This window comes from Syzygium oleosum, unplaced genomic scaffold, assembly GCF_021117445.2.
Source record: "Syzygium oleosum isolate NSW1041296 unplaced genomic scaffold, Sole_v2.1 Sole_v2.01, whole genome shotgun sequence".
Lineage (NCBI taxonomy): Eukaryota > Viridiplantae > Streptophyta > Magnoliopsida > Myrtales > Myrtaceae > Syzygium > Syzygium oleosum.
The window spans coordinates 28,329,230-28,351,826 of NW_026607485.1; the positions used below are offsets into that span (position 1 = coordinate 28,329,230).

The 22,597-nt window shown below is 42.3% G+C and overlaps 4 protein-coding genes and 1 long non-coding RNA gene across 7 annotated transcripts; 2 read left to right on the forward strand and 3 right to left on the reverse strand.

Moving 5' to 3' along the window:
- Positions 1-401: 401 nt before the first annotated feature.
- Positions 402-1,638, forward strand: LOC115692328 (NDR1/HIN1-like protein 13). The gene has a single exon (XM_056308541.1). It carries the CDS (start codon positions 402-404, stop codon positions 1,521-1,523), a length of 1,122 nt encoding a protein of 373 aa, XP_056164516.1. The 3' UTR covers positions 1,524-1,638.
- A 258-nt stretch (positions 1,639-1,896) lies between these two features.
- On the reverse strand, positions 1,897-6,296 carry LOC115692327 (serine/threonine-protein kinase AFC1-like). Of its 2 annotated transcripts, XM_030619142.2 has the most exons (12): positions 6,052-6,275; positions 5,082-5,268; positions 4,563-4,589; positions 4,336-4,489; positions 4,195-4,243; positions 3,994-4,108; positions 3,624-3,715; positions 3,342-3,498; positions 3,177-3,241; positions 2,993-3,090; positions 2,795-2,897; positions 1,897-2,543 (listed from the first exon to the last, which is right to left on the reverse strand). In XM_030619142.2, the coding sequence occupies exons 1-12, from the start codon at positions 6,142-6,144 to the stop codon at positions 2,394-2,396; spliced, it is 1,290 nt and encodes a 429-aa protein (XP_030475002.1). In that variant the 5' UTR covers positions 6,145-6,275; the 3' UTR covers positions 1,897-2,393. The 2 variants fall into 2 exon arrangements, with proteins under 2 accessions (XP_030475002.1, XP_030475004.1); XM_030619144.2 differs by lacking the exon at positions 5,082-5,268 and having other exon boundaries at positions 6,052-6,296.
- Positions 6,297-8,069: 1,773 nt separating this feature from the next.
- On the forward strand, positions 8,070-13,002 carry LOC115692322 (uncharacterized). The gene is given in 5 exon segments (XM_056312075.1): positions 8,070-8,280; positions 8,904-9,279; positions 10,223-12,178; positions 12,823-12,974; positions 12,977-13,002. Coding segments are annotated over 4 exon segments (2,490 nt in total). The 5' UTR covers positions 8,070-8,280; positions 8,904-8,923.
- LOC130138331 (uncharacterized) lies at positions 12,626-13,445 on the reverse strand. Its single transcript, XR_008816734.1, has 2 exons — positions 13,083-13,445; positions 12,626-13,049 (listed from the first exon to the last, which is right to left on the reverse strand). It is a non-coding gene; the product is annotated as an uncharacterized LOC130138331 (long non-coding RNA).
- A 1,364-nt stretch (positions 13,446-14,809) lies between these two features.
- On the reverse strand, positions 14,810-19,900 carry LOC115692325 (uncharacterized protein At3g49055). 2 transcript variants are annotated; one of them, XR_008817033.1, is made up of 6 exons: positions 18,188-19,900; positions 18,015-18,091; positions 17,629-17,740; positions 17,361-17,477; positions 15,186-15,729; positions 14,810-15,057 (listed from the first exon to the last, which is right to left on the reverse strand). XR_008817033.1 is itself a non-coding variant. In XM_030619138.2 (5 exons), the coding sequence occupies exons 1-5, from the start codon at positions 19,625-19,627 to the stop codon at positions 15,376-15,378; spliced, it is 2,100 nt and encodes a 699-aa protein (XP_030474998.2). In that variant the 5' UTR covers positions 19,628-19,900; the 3' UTR covers positions 15,059-15,375. The 2 variants fall into 2 exon arrangements, 1 of the variants encoding a protein (XP_030474998.2); XM_030619138.2 differs by lacking the exon at positions 14,810-15,057 and having other exon boundaries at positions 15,059-15,729.
- Positions 19,901-22,597: the final 2,697 nt, after the last annotated feature.

Sequence of the window (22,597 nt, forward strand, 5' to 3'; positions counted from 1 at the left end):
ATGTTTCTCAATAGTACCAATGACTGCGACAGTCAGTTTCTTTACTAATTCAATCCGCATGCCACAATTATCAGGGACCTCAGTTATGTGATATTCGTCTAGGTTATTCGATTCCATTCTCTCTTCTCTCGCTCGCTCTCATGTGGAGAAGGAAAATGGTGACCATGAAAAAGGCAACGTAGTTTTGCTTCTAGGCATAAGGGGGCAAAAAGTATTGTGCAAGCTCTTTAGTGGAAAGAGTACAGAAGATTACTTGCCTCCCCTTCTCACTCAGCTTATGCTTTGATTCTTTGCCTTTCCATGAATCCTCCTCCTCCTTTGAACTTATTATCAAATCATCCCTCCTTCCCCATGTCTCCAGCAACCAATCCTCATACCTTTCCTCCCTGTTCACACCAGCCATGTCCAACTCCCACCGCTCCGAAACCAACCCTTATTTTCGGCGGCAGCTCGGATCGCCTCCTCCCGGCCAACCTCACTGGCCACCATCCCCGGTAGCTCAAGTTTCACCACCACCAGGACAACTGCCGGCACGGCCACAAGTGCAACCCCTACCCCAGCTCCGCCAACCCCGTGTTCCTCAGCGAGTTTCGTCTTACCACCCTCACTACCCACTCCAACCACCTCAGCGAGTTTCGTCTTACCACCCTCACTACCCACTCCAACCAAGCGAGCAAACCGGATTTTCTCAGCCACCGAGTTCTCCGGTGCAGCCACCACTGCCCCAGCCAGGGAAAACTCGCCGACCCAAAGTTCAGGTAATTGAAACACCACAACAGGTACTTACTGCTCAAAGCTCACCGCCGTCACACGACGAACAAACTCAACCATTACATACCCGCACACAACTATCTCCTCCACCTGTTCAAGCACCTCCACCACATCCACCACAAGGTCATCGCCACGGACAGCCAAGCCTACAGCCAAGCCTCCTTGTCATTCCGACACGCAAAACCAGTTTCGTGCATTGGTTTCTCGCCGTCTTTTGCGCAATCTTCTGGGTCGTCATTATCGTTGGTGGCCTCATAGTCCTCATTGTATACCTCGTCTTCCGCCCTCATCTCCCAAAGTTTGACATCTCTAGCGCCACCCTCAATGCAGCATACCTGGACATGGACTACCTCTTAAATGCTGACCTGACCTTGCTCACAAACTTCACAAATCCGAACAGGAAGGTCAGAAACGACTTCAGCTATGTGATTCTTGATCTTTACTACGGGAGCAATGCGATTGCAACACAATACATCGAACCGTTCTCCACTGAGAGATTGGAGTCCCGGCTCGCAAATGTTCATATGATCAGTAGCCAGGTGAGGCTTCCGTCAAAAGACAGTGAGAAGCTCAAGAAGCAGCTTGAGAGTGATGGCTTGGTGGTGTTTGAAGTCAAGGGGTTCGTCCGTGTAAGATCGAAACTTGGGAGCTTTCTGAGATACTCCTACTGGCTTTACAGCTATTGCTCCATCGCTCTCACTGGACCTCCTTCTGGGGTTCTCAGAGCAAGCAAATGCAGGACAAAGCGTTGAGCGATCAGACATTTTGAAGTATTCATCATCAGATGTTTTTTTTTTCACAGATGGTCGACATTTTGTTGCTTGTTTCATTTACCTCGGCACTGGGAAATGCTCTTGTTTTCTTTTCTTTTGCCAAGTCTCTAAGTTTCTGTTGACATTGAACATATGATTATACGTATGATTTTCGCGTTAATTTCCATTCGTCCATGGGGCTTCCAGTGCCCTCTCTTGTCAAAGAAAAGGACATTGCTTAAGGTTTTTCAGGTACTACACCCGCAAGCTCAAAGTTTCTTTTTTGAATACCACATGCGTCACCTTGAGCTTCCAATAAAACGTTACTCAAACCTGCAGAATTAAACACAGAAGCCATACCGGTAACAAGAGCTTAACAATCAGGAAACAAACATTTATTTTACTCCAAATTTACAACATCTCCAGCTGAACTGCATTCCGATCTCATTTCCAAATTGTCATCTAGTAATGCAGCTCTGCTTTCATTTACGTTCGATGAATTGATGATCCTAAGTTTCTTATGAGCAGTGCGTGGAGGCAAAGCTCATCATCGAAAGCTGTAAGGGACAGAAAAAAAATCGATACAACATATTGTAAAGATACAAAACTTGCAATCTTGGTCAAGGATAAAGCTTCACTTGATAATGGGGTTATCTACAATAGCTCAATCAAGAAGCTCTGGGTGATGGTGGAATATTCTTCCTACTTTTTTTTCTCTTTCTTTTTTCTTTTTAAATTTTTTTCCTTCTTCATCCTTCACTTCCAACAGCAAATCAAGAACCAAATCGATCACTCTAATCTGTGGAGCAAATAGAATGACATAATGCTCCAGCAATACATCAGAGTGCCAGCAGAGCAAACCATATTTTCCTAAAACCTCCGGTAATGATCCCTGGAAAAGAAGGGATGTCTGAGGGCTTCATGGGCGGTCAGCCTTTCAGACGGTTCGTACCTAAGAAGACCCTGCACGAGGTCAATTAAGTCCCCAGCAGAGTGATCCACGTGCTGCATTATTAGGTTCTGCCAAGTAAAAAGATTGAAAAGAAAACAAGTAAATACAGAGTCGAAATTGAGAATAATGTTCCCACGATAGAAAGGTCAACTACTAGCTGTTTTGAATAGGACCTGGTTCAAATCTCACCATCTCAGCACAGAAAACATAGGCCAAACCAGATTGTATTAAATGCCACATGGCAGAGTTCAAATGGCAAATGCACCTGAATACACGAGTAGGGGACTACCTATTCTTTAGCTGATACAGTGATACCCACCTGAAGACGAGGTAACTTTAGAACAGCTCTAATGCTGTCCCGAGATGTCGCCCCTTCCGGCCAGTCCAGTCTTCCCCTTTTAACATACTTCTCAGCATGTCGACTAACCAAATAATACCATCAAAAGAGAAATTGGTGAGAAAGAACACTGATGATTCTCTTTTACAGTCACTAAAAGGAATATGGAAAAGCACGCACTCTGCTCTTTTCAATATATGCTGAGGCAATGGTCCCAAGACCCTCTCCATCATGGCCAAGTGCTCTAGATTTTCATGAGTCTGAAACAATGCTTCCCCCTGTCAACAATTGCCTCCGACATCAGAATTTATTTCCCTCTCGCAAACTGAAATTCCCAAGAATAGAGTTTAAAACAAACACGTACCGAGCACAGTTCCACCAGGATACAGCCAACACTCCATATATCACATGGATAACTCCATCCAAGCCCTGCAAAAATGTTATAAGCTTACATAACTGTCTTATATCAACGGGAATTGCCCTCTCAGACAAAATTAACAAGGCGATGACACCCAAGAACCGCCATTACCAAGAATAACTTCTGGTGCTCGGTAGTGCCTGGTTGATACAATATAGTTGTGACTTCTATGCCCATAAGCAGTGCTTCCAAAATCGATGACCTTAATAGCACTTGACTTTGGCAACCTCTTATAGTAATTTCCTTCTTTCGGTGATCGAGATGTAGCCTGCATAACAGATGAGATGCAATTTGAGCACAAATGATACCAGGAACGAAAGACCAAAAGGGAAGATCGTATACAATCCAGTATAAGGAACTAAGATGGCCCAAAGCTAATAAAGGAAGACATACCTTGTAGTCAGGTACTTTCACATACTCTGCCGATACAAATAGTATGTTCTCAGGCTTTAAATCTGTGTGAATGAGGCGCATATCATGCATAACTGCAACATTTACAAAACAACCAGAATAAGCAACTTTGGCAAATGTTTCCCTTGAAACGGAATTCTATTCCAACCAAATCCAAACAAGCCTCCGTAAATATGGCATCAACATATTATGATAAAGCTAAAAGCCTGTATTTTCTTAAAAAAAATTTGAGAATAACAAAGACAGAGATTCAAAGACCCATAACGAAAGAGATTTTGTGCAGCTAAATCTGGGAACTGTGGTGGAAGCTCCAACAATGACAATAGAGACTAAATAAGTAACAACCACAGACATGCTACACACTCCAAAAGCTGTCTGCCAAGTTCCCGGACAAGATCAACTGGAAATGGGCGATAACTGTTTTTCCGAAGAAAATCAAACAAGCTTGGTCCAAGCATTTCAAACACCTGTCAAGACCATTCAATCAGTTGTAAAGTTTTCACCCCATAGCACATAGATAATTCCAATCATCCAAGTCAAATACACAACTTACAATGCAGATATGATTACGATAGTCAAACCAGTCCCGTATTTGAACACAACTGCAAAGAATGAACAGCCACACTAGTTTCATGTCAACCAAAAACAGCATAAACAACAAATCAAGATAGCATATAAGGCACAATGGATTCACCGGCTGCCCGTTCTGTCATATCTCCCAAGCAACTGGAGCACATCTATTTCTATCATTGCTGCTTCGCGATACTTTTTAATGCTTCGCACAACTTTTATGGCAACCATTTCCTTAGCTTCTCTATCCCAGCACTCCAGAACCTGTCCGAAAGTGCCTGCATCCGAACAAGGTCCGTTAGAACATAAATCACTAATGCAAAAGCACCTAATATAAATGCAACAACTAACCTTCCCCAACTTTCCTGTTGATTTTATCTGCAGTTGCAGGGACAAGAGAGCATTCAGTATTGCAAGAACAATATGTATTGTATAGAAACCGTAATCTATAAACAACTTGAGAAAGAAAATAAAAATGAGAAAAGGATGAACAAGATTAAAGAATGAAACTTTTTAGCTGCACAACTGACATTGACAAGAGAGAAAGGGGGTTCAGGTGAGGGTGAGAGTGTAGAATGAAGATGTTTTGTCTTTGCTACTTCGAAGGACATGTTTCCAGTTGAACTTCCTTTTTAAGCATGAAGGTGTGACAGATAAAAAGGATCAAAATGGCAAAAATGTCCGTTAATCTCTGAAAATTGGGATTTCCAAGAACAATGGTTTTTCCCCCATGAAAAACTTCGACAAATTTAGTTCCAAATGTGATGTATAGAACTGACTGTTAGAAAATGAGAAGGAACGATCAATTGACTATCAAGCTGATATATATTCGATATGAAAAGGAGGAAACCCCAGTTTGAGTGTAATTACAGCGAGAAGTTAAATTATCTCCAACTGCAAACATGTAATGCCCATCCTTGTCATCATCTCGCCATGGGGGAGAGCCCTTTTGATCCAATCCCCTTACAAAAAGACTAGCATGGTCCTGGAGTACTCTGGGAGGTCCATAGCTTGTCACATTCCCAAGCTCTTGCCCACAAAAAACTCCTGACTGAGCCTACACACAGCCATCCATTCACACTCACACTAAACAAACATGGCACCGTAAACCCACCCTTCCCGAAAACATGACCCGTCAAGATATTGCACCATCAAAATATCATCAACAGGAAACATATACAATCAGTGAGACATACAAAAACATAAGTCATCTCTCCAACAGCCACATATTCCTATTTCCATTTTTCCAATCAAATCTATTCCGAAAAAACCAGAAATTGAACAACCCCAAGACCAGGCCTTCGATAATCCCACTGTAAATCTGAATTTGGTAATTTAGACAAACATGCACACCTACACATACACGCATTCAGAAATTCTTAACAAAGATAATTAATTTGACTCCTCTACACAATGAACTACCCTTTTTTCAAGGTAAAAATTCGAATTGAACTCCAAATCCTTCGGCAATATTTCGCCGAGCTCGTGAACCTCGCTTCACCACGACAAGATTCAGACTTCAAGGCACGAAATTCATTAGAATTCCAACCCATAATTCCCCCACGAACCTCCTATACACAAACTGCCATCAACCTCACACAAGCCCAAAACATCCACGCGCATCAAGATTCAGGTCTACCCACAGAAAATCCACACTCAAATATCCCACAAAAAGGAACACCCCACGAATCCGAATTCATTTTCATCGCCGCATCAAAGCTCCACCCAATTCATTTCTCAATACCCATCATGGGAAAAACCACCAAAAGAACGGCACCCACAAGCCAGAATCAAACGAGCAGCTCAAAATTCTCAACAAAAAAAAGAAAACATTCTATACCTTGGGAAGAGGTTCCCAAGCTAACCTCGGCCTCTTCCTGGGACGCCGATCCGTGTGGATGTGCGGGAATTCGGACACATAGTCCATTTCCATCTAAAGATCTTGCCCTCCCCAATCGTCTCGAACTCGACCGATCATGAGGGAGAACGGGAGACCCCCTACGCAGATCGGATCCCGCGGAAGCGGAGCGATTTTGAGCCCCCCACCCTGTTCTTTGCGCGTGCTCGAGCGCCGTCCGATCGGTTCCCCGGGGCGGCCGATCTCGTCCGTCGGCTCGGTGGATCTCACTTAACCATGGTTAAGGAACCGGGGTTAAGGGTGTGGTTGGGGGTTTGGTTAGCTAATTAGCATCATCCCGGACGGTCCTTTGCTTTTGGGAATATGCCCGTGCGAGAAGGGGCTGGTTCGTGAAATCGAGATGCTGCTGAGGGCAATCTTGTCATCTCGGGTGATCATGACGTCATCGCGCGCGGGGAATGAGGTCGTAAAGAAATGAGGATACGTTAAAAAAGCCTACGCTTGCCAAAGTTAAATGGATTTAAAAAAAAACGTAGCATGTTAAAAAAAATGTTAACTTCTTCACAAACTTATGGTTGTAAATTAGGAAAAAATTATCTTTAATTGAAATAAAAGAAAAAAAATTTATCAAATAATTGATGACATATCTGATTTACAATATTTAAATTAAACGAGATCCTTTTTTTTTGTCCGGTTTAATTGCTTAGTGTAATAAGTTATATTTTAGCTTATACTTACTTATTCTTTAGGTAACAAGAAATATTTCCAGTTTGCTCAATCCATCTATGTACAGCTAAGCTGCTTTTTTTTTTGTAATAATCCATTTTATCGTATTATCTGGATTCAATGAAATCTATGCTCTCTAATTAATATACCTCGATATTTGTCATTTGAGAGGGGCACGGGTAGTTTTGTCTTTTAGTAAAATTGAAACAAAGCAAAAAGAAGAGAAAAAAAGAGTAAAAAAATAATTTTCAATTAAGAATGGGACTCATAAGGGATAATGTAGTCAATTTAAGGTAGCAGAAAGTGTCGGAAGTCAAAAATGGAGTGGAAAAAGCACGAGTATTTTTTCTATGATATGCTCGTTTTAGCTGATTTTTAATAGTATATACTTGAGCCTACTTTTTCCCTCTTTTCTTCGGTGACTTTTCCCTTCAATGCCCAACAAATACCAAATAAAGCCCATCCTGCAACAAGTGCATCTATTACAAGCAAGATTTTATATTACTCTTGCAAATAAATTAAATTCACTATGTAAATATTTCAGTTCGAATAATCAGGAGAATAATCACGTGTAGAAATGTATACCGACATATGCTCTAGACATGAACTTGTACGTTGGGCGGAAATAAATGATAAAAACAGCTATTTTCCCTAAAACAGATAATTATCAATAAGAAAACGAGCATCGTAAAAAATTTGCACAGTCATTTGCTCCTCAATATAATGGCACATCGCGTGAGAAAATTTATATAGATAAATCTAATTAATTATAGTTAAAAGACAGGTCATTAAGGTGAATAGATCGTAATAATGCTTCACAGTGAGTTGTAAATATTCATCTCAAATCAGGATACAATAAATCCACATCATCAAATAACGATAACACTTTAACTCCCTAATTTTTTTTTTCCTTTTTTCTAAAGTAGATGGATAGAAAGATGAACATGTTGACTCGTCGTTTTTAAAAATATTCAACTCGGCATATGATAATCAACGTCATCAGATAACGTCGATCTATCGTTTGAGCGAAACGAAAAAGACCACATCGAACGTCTGCTAATAGTTCAAGGACCGTATTGAACAAATCAAAATGATAGGGGACGACATTGCACGTTGAATTAAAGTTCAAGACTATACGTGCCATTTCCACCACAAAAAATATATAGGCCCAATACAGAACTGAAAGCCCATCAAGGCCCAACTATAACACGTTGGGCCCAAAAGCCCACCGAGAAGAATCTCCGAAACCTGACCAGATAAGAATCAGCCACGCTTAGGTCAAACCGAAGAACGCAGAAGCCGAAAGGGTGGAGAGGCGATCGGGGGCGGAACCAGTAGATCGGCGACTTCGAGATCGACGAGCCACCGGAGTCGAGAGCAGCCGCCGCCGCCGACCGGCCGGCGAGACGGTGCTCCTTACCGGCGCCTTCAACGCTCGTCCGCGTCATCGATAGCCATCCGAGGGCAAGGTTTTCCAAAGGAAAGGTAAAAAGCCTTCGGTTCTTTGAGGAAAGCGGGTCTGATTCGTCGATTTGCACGCTTTGCAGGTGTCGAGAGACGCGGTTAATTTCGGATTCTCCTTCTCGTTTGTCGGTGTGCATGCCATGTGCGTGCGTGCTTTTTTTTGTGTGGTTTTTTCCGTCTATTGCGACGAGGGAGTAGCGGCGGCGACGCTCGCCGCGGAGTTGGTCACCGCCGTGAGATCTCGCCGCAACAGCATCCGATGGCGGCCGTGACTGCTGCGGCTGCTATTTTAGCACCTTGCGAGAGGCCAGCGAGTGAGGCGGGGCTGCGAGCAGTTAGGATTTGATCTGATGGATAGTTGAGCAGGCTAGGGTGTCTTTTGTTTTAAGCTTGATTTCCACATATGCCATCCTTGAAAATCTATGTGAAATCTGATCCCGAATAGGCTAGCTCTGTGTCGATTTTGAGTATATGATATTGTATCGCGTGAGGAATTGCCAGCCCTAGATGAAAGTTCCATGCTTTGATATGGGGCCTCTAATTGTCTTTTGACATGTGATTGAAGATGGAATTGCGATTCGCCTATACTGTTTTTTTTTCTTTTTTGTTCTCTGAGCTCTTTTCTATGTGATGATTTCCCTTAGGTAGGAATTTCGAGTGAGACATGTACAACGGAATAGGGTTACAGACCCCGAGAGGGTCTGGGACGAATGGGTACATCCAGACCAACAAGTTCTTTGTGAAGCCGAAGACTGGGAGGGTCGCTGAAAACACCAGGGGGTTCGAGGGAGATCAGGGCACAGCTGGTGTCTCCAAGAAGCCCAACAAGGAGATCCTCGAGCATGATCGCAAACGCCAGATAGAGCTTAAGCTTGTTGTGCTTGAGGACAAGCTCACTGATCAAGGATACACTGAAGCTGAGATTGCAGAGAAGCTGCAAGAGGCCAGGAGAACTCTGGAAGCTTCCTTTGCTTCTGAAGCTAGTGGAGGGCCTACTGCCATTGTGACTACTGAAAAGAAGTAGATGTTCTCTCTCTCTCTCTCTCTCTCTCTCTCTCTCTCTCTCTCTCTCTCTGTGGTTGTGGGCGGGGCGCGATGTGTGTGTGGACATGAAACGACTTTCTGAAAGTTTAATTCGCAAACAGCTGATACTAATGTGGAGGATGATCATTCTTTTGGGATGAGTCGGTGTTGGTTGGTGTGAAAAAACTTCCTGATGTTGAATTACAAAAACTAGCGAGAGGTTTCCCTCTCTTTGCTCCTTCTTAGGGCGGAGTTACATGACCGAAGATTGTTTAATGTACGCCGTATTGATCCATCTTTAACTCTGAATAATCTGGAACAATGCTGCATATGCTTGATTTAACATGTCCTTGTACAGTCGAACAGTCATTTGTTGTATGAGTGTCTCGTCTTATCTGTATTCGTTTGCACAGGACAGGCTGGTTTAGATTCAATCCGTATATTTCATATTTTTCAAAAGGTCTTGTCTCATCTGTATTCGTTTGCACAGGACAGGCTGGTTTGGATTCAATCCGTATATTTCATATTTTTCAAAAGGTCTTACTCAAGGAACCCTCAAGGAAGCGAGCTTGCCCATACTGTAGCTAAATGGATGTGCTAATAACTCATTTCTGGGCCTAGCTTCTCACCTTGCTTGAGTAACTAGTTGTGCTGGTTGCTCAACTCTACTGTCTAGAGAAGGGGGAAAAAAATATTTGCTTGAATTGAACTCTCCCGTGGCGTGGGATATTGTTTTAATTCCTAAGATATGTCTTGGACTACAATTGGCTTTTTCTTATCAAGGGACTTCTGAATTGATCACTACAATTTTTTCCAAATTATATTACTCTAGTTCATAGAATTGCTGATGCTTCTGTCGTCCAATTAACAAGCAAATTTCGTAATTTACCTTTTATCACAATGCAACAACTAACCTCTGGTATAATCGTGGCTTGATCAGGTTTTCTGATACACAAACACACCAAATTGCTGCTAGAAAAGAGAAGCAGATGGAAACATTCAGAGCTGCTTTGGGTATAGGGTTGACTAAGCAAAATTCTGAGGAAATTGATGATGAACCTAAAGTGGGGCAGAAGATTTTGGAGCAAGAGAGACCTGAACATGCTTTCCTGGATAGAGATTACAGTTCGAAAAAACAGGCAGAAGAAAAGTCGAAAGTTAAAATAGATGATAAGAGAAATAGTGCTAGGGATGTGAAGCATAAGAAAGACAATGGTGATGATTCTTCTGATTCAGATGATATTAGGAAACAGACAAGAGCAACTGAGAAGAAGCATCGCAAACATAGCCGGAGAAGTGACTCAGAAAATGATTCTGAGGTAGAAAATGTTGATAGGAAGCACAAGAAACAAAAGAGCAAGAGACGCAGGAAGTATAAGTCTGATGAATCTGACTATTCTTCTGACAGTGATGATGACAGTGATGATGTTGGCAAGATGCGGTCCGAACTGGAATCTCGGAAAAATAAGAAATCTCAGAAGTATGAGTCAAGCGAGGATGATACTTCTGATGAGGGCTTTTCAAAGCGTCAATCGGAGAAGGGAGAGCGTCATATCAGAACTGGCAAAGATGAGGACTCTGAGCACGAGTCTGATATTGATCGTAAGGTGAAAACAAGGACAGGTGAACCCGGAAAATTGAATGAGCGAAGTGGAGGTCGTAGAAGAAGTGGTTCTGATTCTGAGAATGCTAGAAAATTGGGTCATGACAGAAGAAGGAAAGGCGGCAGGAGGCATGATGAAGACAGTGATAGTGAATCTGATGTAGTCAATGTGGGAAAGCATAAAAAGTTTGGTGAAGTGAGGAAGCAGAGGAGGAATGATACTGATGATGATTCAGATTCTGGGAGAGAGAAGAAATTAGATAAAGCTCGGAGTCGGAGACACGACTCTGATGAGGGGGACTCTGATGGCAGTTTTGGTGGGAGAAGAAAACAAATGGCAAGGGCACCAGTTTCTTCAGCAGATGACAGTGTCAGTGATGATTCTAGTGAGAGTGGCAGTGATACTGCCTCTGGCAGTAGCACTGATGGTCACAAACGTGCAAAAGCTAGTGATGATACTGGCAAGAGTATACATCATGCTGATGTCAAGAACATGGCTGGCAATGTGCCTAATCGAGAAGGAAAAGGGTTGAGATCTGGAGATAAAAGTGATGACAGATCAAGGAAGGACATTTTTAATGGATCTTGGGATAAGACTGACAAAAGAAAGAGGGGCAACAGTTTGGATGGTAACACCAGGGATGACTTGCAAGAATCAAAATCTCGGGACATTTTGAGAGAGGGAGATCATGGCTTGGAACATAGGAAGGATAAAAAATCCGAGGCTGAAGTGAAGGCAAGAACAAATAAAGAGGAGAGAGATCAGTTTGTTGATTACTCTCGATCTCGTAGATCTGGAGGAAGGCATGAAGATTGGAATGACATGGGAGGTCGAAGTTATGAAAAAGAGGATCAGTTACAGACGAGTAGGAGGAAAGGCAATGATGACTATGAGGAAAAAGAAGGAAGATGGCGTGACAGAGATGAAAGGGAGGAAAGAGAAGGAAGGCGGCATGACAGATATGAGCGTGAAGGAAGAGGGCGTGACAGAGATGAAAGGGATCGTGAAGGAAGATGGCGTGACAGAGATGAAAGGGATCGTGAAGAAAAACGGCATGGCAGAGATGAGAGGGAACTTGAAGAAAGATGGCGTGGCGGAGATGAGAGGGCACGTGAAGAGAGATGGCATGACAGAGATGAAAGAGAACGTGCTGGAAGAAAGCACATGAGAGATGAAGAGGATAATTATTCTGCAAGGCATGATAGAGATGAGCAGCCTTTTAAAAGTAGGAGATATGATGTAAGGGAGGAGGAAGGACGAGAAAATGTAGCTTCTGGAGAAAATAATGAGAGGCAGGGAAAACATTCCGGGGAACAGAAGAACGCTTGGAGAGAGGATGAGCGACCTTCTAAAAGTAGGAGATATGATGCAAGGGAGGAGGAAGGGCGAGAAAATGTATCTTCTGGAAAAAATAGTGAAACGCAGGGAAAATATTCCGGGGAACAGAAGAACACCTGGAGAGAGGACGAGCGACTTTCTAAAAGTAGGAGAAATGACGCAAGGGAGGAGGAAGGGCGAGAAAATGTAGCTTCTGGAGAAAATAATGAAAGGCAGGGAAAACATTCTGGGGAACAAAAGAACACTCGGAGAGAGGATGAGCGACTTTCTAAAAGTAGGAGATACGATGCAAGGGAGGAGGAAGGGCGAGAAAATGTAGCTTCTGGAAAAAATAATGAAAGGCAGGGAAAACAGTCCGGGGAACAGAAGAACCCTCGGAGAGAGGATGAGCGACCTTCTAAAAAAGTAGGAGATATGATGCAAGGGAGGAGGAAGGGCGAGAAAATGTAGCTTCTGGAGAAAATAATGAAAGGCAGGGAAAACATTCCGGGGAACAGAAGAACCCTCGGAGAGAGGATGAGCGACCTTCTAAAAGTAGGAGATATGATGCAAGGGAGGAAGGGCGAGAAAATGTAGCTTCTGGAGAAAATTATGAAAGGTGGGGAAAACATTCTGGGGAACAGAAGAATACTCGGAGAGAGGATGAGCAGCAAGGATATAGAGATTACCATACAGACAGTAAAGTGGATGCCTCCAAGAGAGGTGGCCGATATGATGGTTCCAGGTCCAGTGGGAGGAGGTCGGAGAATGATAGGGGGAACACCGGAGCAGGCATTAGAACTTAAGATGTTTGCACCCGTGGTGAGTTGAATACGAGCCTTCCACCTCTCTCTCTCTCATGTTGTTTTTTGAATCCACCTCTCTCTCTATCTCTCATGTTGTTTTTGAATTATGCTGTTCTAGCAGAATCGAGAATTCACCATTTGAGAGCTGATTCGGACCTGGAATTGGAGAAAGGATCTGCTCACTGCCTATAATTGGAATTCCATCGCGTGGCAATGTTTTCTGTGTGATATCACTGTTAGTGTTTGTGTAGATGCTTTTATCGAATATGATCTTGCTTGGTAAAGCACTTTGGTAGGGGATCGAGCTTTGCGTCCTCGTACTCTTGCTGTTGTTGAGCTACAAGTATCTGAGTATTTGTATTGATAACATCGAATATTTCATATCCTAAGATGTAAGAATATGGTTATGTTTACTTCTTTTTTTCTACTACTGCCATTGTGTATGAAGATTTCGGCAAAGTCTTTGCCGTGAATGTTTCTATCATTATTATGCTTCTTTTCTCCATATAATGTAAGTAAGTAAGACGAGTCTAATTAACCGGGGAAGTTCCCTTTAGGGCTTGGTTGATGTTAGCCCTAGAGTTTCGTCGGTACTGGGGCTTGTGTGGCCTATCTGTAACTGGGCAGGCTCAACTCATGTGGTCTTTATTTTAATGTGTTGATGCTCGTACGCCCTAGTCCCCTCTGTTGAGTTAGAATCTCTTTCTTGCCCCGACCTTGGCAATATCCAAACTTATTTTTACATCTTGTGGTCCAGATGCGCTCTTTTAAGGACATACAGGGTTCGTATTCATGACGAATATAATAATGGAAGTTCTTCAATGGTTGATTTGAGCACATTTGGATGAAGGGACCAAAATCGTGAATTAAGTGCATGCCGTCTTATCCTCTTAACCTGCAACGTCTGTTCTCAAAAGAGCTAAAATGTACAGCCCCAAATTCTGGAGTTCACGCAGTCACTTTTTTCCGTAGACAATGGAAACTGTTCACTAGAGGATCAGCAAGCTAGATAGGTTGTCCATGTCCTACAGCAAAATTGTGCAGATCCTTTCGGATGTAGTTTTCGAGAAATTAGAGAAGAATACAGTCCACGGCATCCTTTCCAAAAAGAATCTGCCGAAAAAGAATCGAAGGAATGTCATGGGATTATTTCTAAGCAAATGAGGTTACCTCGGATGCAATCTACCGGGCTCTAGAATGATACAGGCACAATCAACGAGACTAAATGGATTTCTTGGGAGATCCTCGGGATTTTGGAGAGGCGTGTGAGAAATTTTATCTAAATAACACGTGTCAAAGTGACTCCAGTCATGACCCTAATTTGGATGTGCACCATGTACTCATCAATAAGTGAAGGAATCTTGATAGATTGTCAATTTGTGTGGGTTATGCTCTGTAATAATATGAAGGAATTTCCCACTTTATTGTATTAGTGTTACTTTATAATTGTCTACTTTATATAAGAGAATTTATTTCCATGATGTATCATTGAGAAATGGCCATGTGTACGGGCCACCTAAGGTCTTCTATAATTCCTAATGCCCTTGCCTTCGGTTATAAAAGGCGAGGAAGAATTTGAATAATATCGGCGTGAATTTTCCCAAGAAAATCTTCACATTCTCTCTGTCATTCGAAGGATAGGAATAAATCTTGGATAAGGTGATGCGTTTGCACTTGATGAAATAAGTACGCTCTCACACTTGCCACTTCAAATGGATCTTATGAATCAGGAAACTAAACTAATACTGAGACTTTTAAGTATCGAGACACTCATCTTGATAAGATTTGAAAACTATAAGATGATCCGAAGATAGGGCTTATGTGTATTCATTCAATCTTTCACTTTTGAATTTTGCTGGCTCATCAACATTTATGTTCCAATGTCTACTTGAACCATACGAGGAGTTGTCAAGGTCCAACTAGAGCTTTATGTAAATGAGTGTTCTGAGGTTACCCTGGTCTTCCCCTGTAGCGTCTTATGCAATTAAGCTTCGAAGGAAAGGTAAACTCATCCGGTCGAAATGAAAAGCATCTTCCGGTCCCGTTGCCTGCGCAAACCATCACCGATTATAGTAAATCCAATTTTCCATGTCCCAAGTCCAGATGAGGGAAAACAAACGGTCCTCTAATCTGTATTAGAATTTACAAGTAAGCAAAAGATGGAAAATGTCGTTACATTTGACAGCAAACCACAGCGGCCACGGGTTTCATTTCGTCGTCTGTCTTAGCTGATTTCGATTGGAAGAACTGATCCTTACGGGGAGCGCTGAGCTGGCGTCAGTGTCGCTAAAAAATTTGTCACTTGAAACCACTGCTTCGTGAACGTTTCGTTACTTTAAATCACCATAACTGTAGTTTTCAGAGTACTATAAAAAGGGTTCCGAAAGCTCCATCTCATTAGAGTTTTGCTCCAGTGTCTCAAATCTTTGAACACCCACTAAGTCGAACCCAAGCCACTGCCAAGGCCAACATACATATCTTGGTCCCCTGCGGTTCCTCCTTGCTTCTCCCTGCAGGTCGGACTCTTCAAGCTGACGGGTTAATTCCTCTACTCTATCTCTTAGTCTTGACGCCCTCAGATCCGCCAACCTCAGTGATTTCTCAGCTGCATCTCTCGCTGCCATGGCCGCCGCCGCCGTCTCTTCTTTGAATTTTAGCTTTTTCTCCAATTCCAACATGGCCTGCTTTGCCTCTTCAAGTTCTTGCTTGAGAGCAAACAACTGCAGGCATATAAACTCAGCCTGTTAAAACAGCGAACAAGAAATTTAACTAGAAAATAACAGGAAGTAACAGAAACCTAGTTGCATCTTCATCAAACATTTTGGAGGCTAAATTTTTCCCACAGTTCCCGAATCAGTTAGAGCTACTATATTCAGCGGACTTAGAAAGTCCCCTCAGGATCTTGAACTTGAAATGATAGAGAGCAAAAAGACGTAAATTCACTTAGTTGGCCTGTCTTCAAGACGTATAAGTGATTTGTTGGAGTTCAGCCAAAAAGGATAGCAAACAATTTGCGATTGGCCCTTGCTATATCCAGCCCATCACCTTCAATGCAGGTTTTCTGGTAATCACAGAGTAGAAAGTTCTACCAACATTTCTAAGGTTCAGGAGTATTTGATAGAATTAACTTCAATTGGCATAAGTAAGCAGAGATCTCTGACTACCATTCCCCTGCCCTACCTGTATTGACTTGAGTGTCTCATCCACGAATTTATCTTTTTTCCATCAATCACAATCACACCCCTCATCTATCCGGTCTTTCCCTTAAAAGTTAACTTTCACAAATAACCATCATCTCTCACAACACTGCCATAAGCCAAGAAGCACTAATGCTTCTTTTGTTTACAGAAGATCCTGGGACCTAAACTACATGAAAAAAATGCAAGAAACATCCACCGTGCTCAATACTCTGAAATAGAGCTCCGTCCATGGTTGATTAACTCATACAGTAGCAGCCCATGTGAAGGAGTTGTTACTTGCCCTAAGAAATTCCGAGGAAATTCGGTGCTCTTGATTTAAGTTTAGCATGTTAGCAAGCTAAGTATACTATACAACTTTCCCGATGATCCACGGTACTTCCTCTACACCTTAACCCTTGGACTTTAAGTCATACTTCGAAAGTTTCAAAACCACAACACTCAACTGCAGAACACATTCAAACGATGCGATTGTGACAAAAATTCTCGCTACAAAGATGTACTGCTTGTGCTCACGACTTAATAGTGAGAAACACATGCTGAGTATAACGCGGCCATCTTGAGAACAACGGAGAATGATGGAGACTTATCAAATATGGAAATTTGGAATGCTTAAATATAATTTAGGAGCGAGAAAATGTTGACTAAATTTTCTCAATGAAAGCCTTCATGCTGCAAACTTACGGTACTTAGTCATAATACCCATGGGCAAGATATAATACTTTAACTGTAGAACCTAACGTCAAATACGAAAGACCCACATCAGTGGCACAATTTGGCAGATTTATGCACTACTGTCCATCTATACCAGTGGGTGGCTTTGCTATAACATAAGGAGTTCCTGGCGTCAAGAAATTCAGCATCCACCTCTCTGAAATTTAATCCATGAAAATACTAATCTCAGGCCATCAATCTTGATTACATGCAAGACCATTATTTAGTTTCATCAACCCATAGACCTTGATTTTAAGACCCTAGCACCACTAATTATAGCTAGGATACTATATTGACTTGGCTACTGTGCTGTACGTATACTCCAGTCTTCCCGCTGGAAACATTTAACCATGTTCATATGAAAAAGCACATAATATACCTATTATAAACACTGACCACTCGAATTCACAAGAAAAGGGTGATCAACGTAGAAAGCAAACCTCTACAGTAAGCTCCTTCTCAACAGATTTTCCAGCATCAGCTTCTTGCTCTGCTGCAACTTTCCATCTAGCAATTTCTTCTTCAGCGGTAGCAATATCCATCATAAGCCCTTCAATCTATGGAAAAAAAAAATACAGTTATCAATCAAGAAAGTACCATTTTACTTATAACATTGCGTAAGATAAGAATGAGAAGTTCAGTAATAATATATGATCCCAAAGGACAGAATACATAAGTAGTGCCTCGAAGTAAAAATAAATAACTCACACTTTCATTTGCCAATCTCTCCTTCTCTTCAAGTTCCTCAATCTGATGCTTTCTAAGATTGAGCTCCTTTGCCTGTGCCTCAACATGCTCTTTAAGTAAACTCGACTCTGCCCTTCATCCAGCGAAGCAATACACAGAACAGAATAGTACCTGATTAGTACCTTGTGTCAAAAAAGTACCTCTCCTGCAATTCTATCACCCCCTCCCTTGTGTATCTGACCTACCTAGAAAGCTAAACGAATAGGAAGAACAACAATAGCATAGAGACCCCAAACTCAAGGACTGAACTAACATGCACGAGAACCAGTAAAACTCATAATCAAATTAAGTACTCTAGGTAAGAATGCACTGCCTGCACCACAATGAGGTACGGTAAATGAATGTACCTTAGTTCCTCCACAGAATGTCGAAGTTCCACTATCTCTAGCTGGGACTCCTTAACAATATTTTCCAAAGCACCAGCCTGTATAGTCCATCGCGAAAAACTTTCAGTCAAATCAAAAGGAAATACAATACCATCATAAAAAATAATTTGTGTATAAGATGAATAGATTCTAACCAAATTGTATATTTCATCCTCCTCTGTCTCCATCTCATCCACCTCATGACCACCAAGGCCTACAACTTTTTTATCCTCCGCGTGTTTGCTAAATTTGAAATCTATCCCTGCCTTTCTCAAACCATTTTCTGCAGCCTGAAACAAGTCGCTGGTTCTAGAAGATGAGTCTAATGACATCCTCTTTGACAAAGCGCTTCTGAGCAGTGACCCAATCTGCTCTTTCTCCTTCACCAATCTATCAACCGTTTCATTCAGACCCTTCACTTTGCGATTGTTCTCCTCTACCAAATCCTTCGTCTTCGAAATAACAATCCCCATTAAGTCATGAACGGATTTCATTCCCGCCAGCGAGGCATGTACGCTTTCTTCCACATCGGTATCTTGTGGTAAAAATAAAGACTCTGCCAAGTCGGATTGTTCAGAATTACCGGCATCTACAATCCTGATCGCATTACAAGTTCTCTGATGAATCTTCGAAACCTGATCCAATTGTTCGATCAGCAAAGGCCTCTGCGCCTCAATCCTCGATTCCAAGCTCTTCAACTTATCATCGAATTCAACTACTAAATCTCTTAACTCTGAATTCTCCTTTTCCAGCGAACTTACTTTCTCTGACATCTCCCTTTCGGAGCCCGCAACCTTCTCATCCTTCTCGTTCAATGCTCTCTGCAAACTATCCACGGCATTACTTTTCTTGGCAACCTCTTCCCTCAAGCTACTAATTGCCGCTTCAAGCTGCGAAACCTCAATGGCAATCTCATAGTTCCTCTGCTCCATCTGTTCTCTCGCTTCATTTCTGGATTTCGTAGTGGTATCAATCTGTCTGAGGAGCTCTTCAACTATCTCATTAGTCCTCTTAATCACTCCATACGCCACCGCAGGCAATCCCGAGTACTTGTGCGACCTCGGCAATCCTCCGGCGGCGAAATTGTTGAAGTTGCTGACTTTCCCCGATATCTTCTCGATGCCCGTCACGAGCATATGCGCAGAACTCTCGATCTCCGACCGCAGACCATCCTTCACTTTGAGCGCTTCATCCAATTGCTTCGTCACGTCGTCCTTCTGACTCAAAACCTCATCCTTCACCCGATTGGCCTCGGCCAGCTCCGCATCGGCCGCCTCCTTGGATCTCGAGACCTCTTCCTTCTCGCGCAGGGCGTCGTCCCTCTGCCTCCCCCACTCGTCTCGCTTCTTAATCGCCTCGTGCGCGAGCGCCTTCAGCCGATTGAACTGGCCCTGCAGCTCGGACTTCGACTTCTCCGCCTCCCCCCGCGCGTGCCTCTCGCGATCAAGCTCGGCCAGCACCCCGCGGAGCCGCTCCACCGACACGTCGTCCGGCGACGGCTCCTCGACGGCGGCGACCGACACCGGATCGTCCTCCTCCACGTCGCTGAGGACGGCGGCATCGGAGGCGGCGTCCTCGTCGTCGGCGCTCGCCATCGCAGGACCAGGGGGCCGGCGAATCCGACAAACAGGAAGAAGGAAAGAAAGCCTACTCGATCGGGTCAATTACCATGAGTAGCGACGATCGACGTTCGTAAAACGCGACCGGCGAGGCTACCTCCGGCGGCCTGGGGTTTCGGATTGACGAGATAAATTAGCGATTCGACCGGAAACTTCGCCGTGTGCTCGCGGCGGCGATCGGAAGTTCCTTCGCGAGATTGACGATGAATCGCGTCGTGCCGTGAAGAAGGAAAGAGGAAGCAAGAGGCTGCACCAACCGGTCATTGAAGTCTAAAATAATTGAAAACAATAGCGATCGTGTGGTGGCTGGTGCACTCTAAGTTTTATGTGGGCGGACCGTCTGATTTCCGCCACGTCATAGGTTGGGATTCAGGAGCCTGATCCAACGGATAGGTGAGAGGAGGCCCTCGGGGTCGGGGACATACATTAGGATTCGGGTTTTGGCTTTCGGATCCATGTCGATTGATGCTTTGGGGAATCGAGTTTGATCCGCCTAATGCCCGTCGGAGGCCCGGGCGAGCTCGAGCCGATCCGCCCAGCTCAACCAGGTTCGGACTTTGGTAACACGTTAGTCGTACTCTATATAGTCATTTTTTTTTTTTTACGATAAGTGCATTTTAAGACCTAAAACTTATCACGAAAGTACGATTGAGTTTTAAAACTTTCAAAAAGTGCAATTAAGCCCTAAAAATTGTCACAAAGTGTAATGAGTTTTAAAATTTTTAAAAGTGCAAACAAGTTCTAAAGTTTATCAAATTGGTCCAATCAAGTCCTTCTATTGATTGCATTTCTTGAAAGTTTTAGGACTTGGTTACATTTTCGTAACAACTTTTTAGGACTTGATTGCATTTTTTGGAAGTTCTAGGATTCGATTGAGTTTTCGCGTAAGTTTTAGGACTTCTAGTGTACTTATTCCAATTTTTTTTTAATCAAACGACTCAATCTATGTAGTTCAAAGGATATAGTTGCATAGTCTTTTTAGCTAATTTTGTCCAATTCAATTTCTTTTCGTCTGACCTAATCTAGAGGTGATCATTTGCTACTAACTAGAGGGGGTTTTTCAAAAAAAAAATAAAAACACCATTCACTTGATGGACGAATCTAGTTCTAACTTTCGAGTGTCACCAAATGGACCAACTTTCACCTTGTGGAGAAATATGACTCAAACTTTAGGGAGCACATAAAAAAGTACTAACTTTTACCCGAGAGATAATTTTAGCCACTGCTTAGACTTGGCAAATGACGAGTGCCATGTCATCACATGTTGCTACTATAACCAATCGAAACGACATCTTTCATGAGTCGAATGTTACGGCTTAAAATCAGATTGAGTAAGAGAAGGGGATACGCGAATTGGGGTTTGGGATTTTTCACAAAGTTAACGCACATCACCAAATGTATCCCCAGTTTCCCACTTTCAACCTTATTTTGTGAAGAACACTAACCCTAAATCTTAATTCGCATAGCGCGCGCTCCCACCCTCCCACATGAAACTCCTTTCATTGGCTCAAAGCCGCATTGTTTTCCTTTGTTTAGTGGGAATAATATCATTCATACGACTTTGGGTTATCCTCAATGATGTTGTTTCTATCATATGCGAAAGACGACGTCCTTTTGATTGTTTATGTAAGCCACTCAATTGACATGGCACTCCCCTTGTCATATAAATATCCATTTGTCACCTCATATGGCACGTCCACACATATCGATGGAAATTCCAATGATGGTCAAAATTGTCCCTCAAATCAAAGTTTTTGCCTTTTCAATAAGCCCTTGAAAGATTGAGTCGAAATTGTATCTCCGATGAAAGTTCGGGTCAAAATTATCTCCCTAGCAAAAGCCGATCCCTTTTCACGCGTCGCATACAAACTGGGGTAACTAATAACTATAGACCCCCGATATGAAAGTTAGTGCCTCTTTTTGTGAAGAACCCGTAGCAAGGAAGTTAAAGGCCGAACCTCATCCGGCATCAATGGGGGCTTGATCCCGGGCTTAATTCGTTTCCCTAACCCGCCCCAAGTCAATGCACATGGGATTTGCAAGTACTTATTGAAATGGACTGTTCATGATACTTGTCGTCTAAAATCTCAACTCATATTAGCACCTAATACTTATTGAATCTCAACGGGATGTGATATCAGGTTAGATGCGGTCAAATTTTCAAAAATCTTCGGTCAGACTACAAAACTACCTAAAAAGTCAATTGGAATGGACAAAAATATGATCGAATTCCTAATTTAGACGAAAGTAACTCCAAAAAAACTCGATGACAAGAGATAAGCTTCAGAATTGAAAAAGATATTGACAATATTATTCGCATAATCAAATAAATTTCAAATTTCACTTGACACGTGCGAAATTGCTCGTGTAAACGAAACATTGTATAGATTGCATACAAGATAAGAACCCTCAAATTGTATCCTAAAATTGAATCTAAACGAAATTGGGTATCGGGTTTGATACGGTTAAATTTTTAAAAATCTCAAGTCAGACTACAAAATTACGTAAAGGTCAATTCGAATGGACAAAAATATGATCAAATTCCTAATCTAGACGAAAGTAACTCTAAAGAAACTTGATGGCAAGAGATAAGCTTTGGAATTGAAAAAGATATTGGCAATATTATTCGTATAATAAGATAAATTTCGAATTACACTTGACACATGCAAAATTGCCCATGTAAACAAAACATTGTATAAATTGCATACAAGATAAGAACCCTCAAATTGTATCGTCAAATTGAATCTCAACGAGATTTGGTATCAAGTCATATACGGTCAAATTTTTAAATATCTTAAGTCATACTACAAAACTACCTAAATGGTCAATTCAAATGGACAAAAATATGATCAAAATCCTAATCCAGACGAAAGTAACTCTAAAGAAACTCAATGGCAAGAGATAAGCTCTAGAATTAAAAAAGATATTGACAATATTATTCGCATA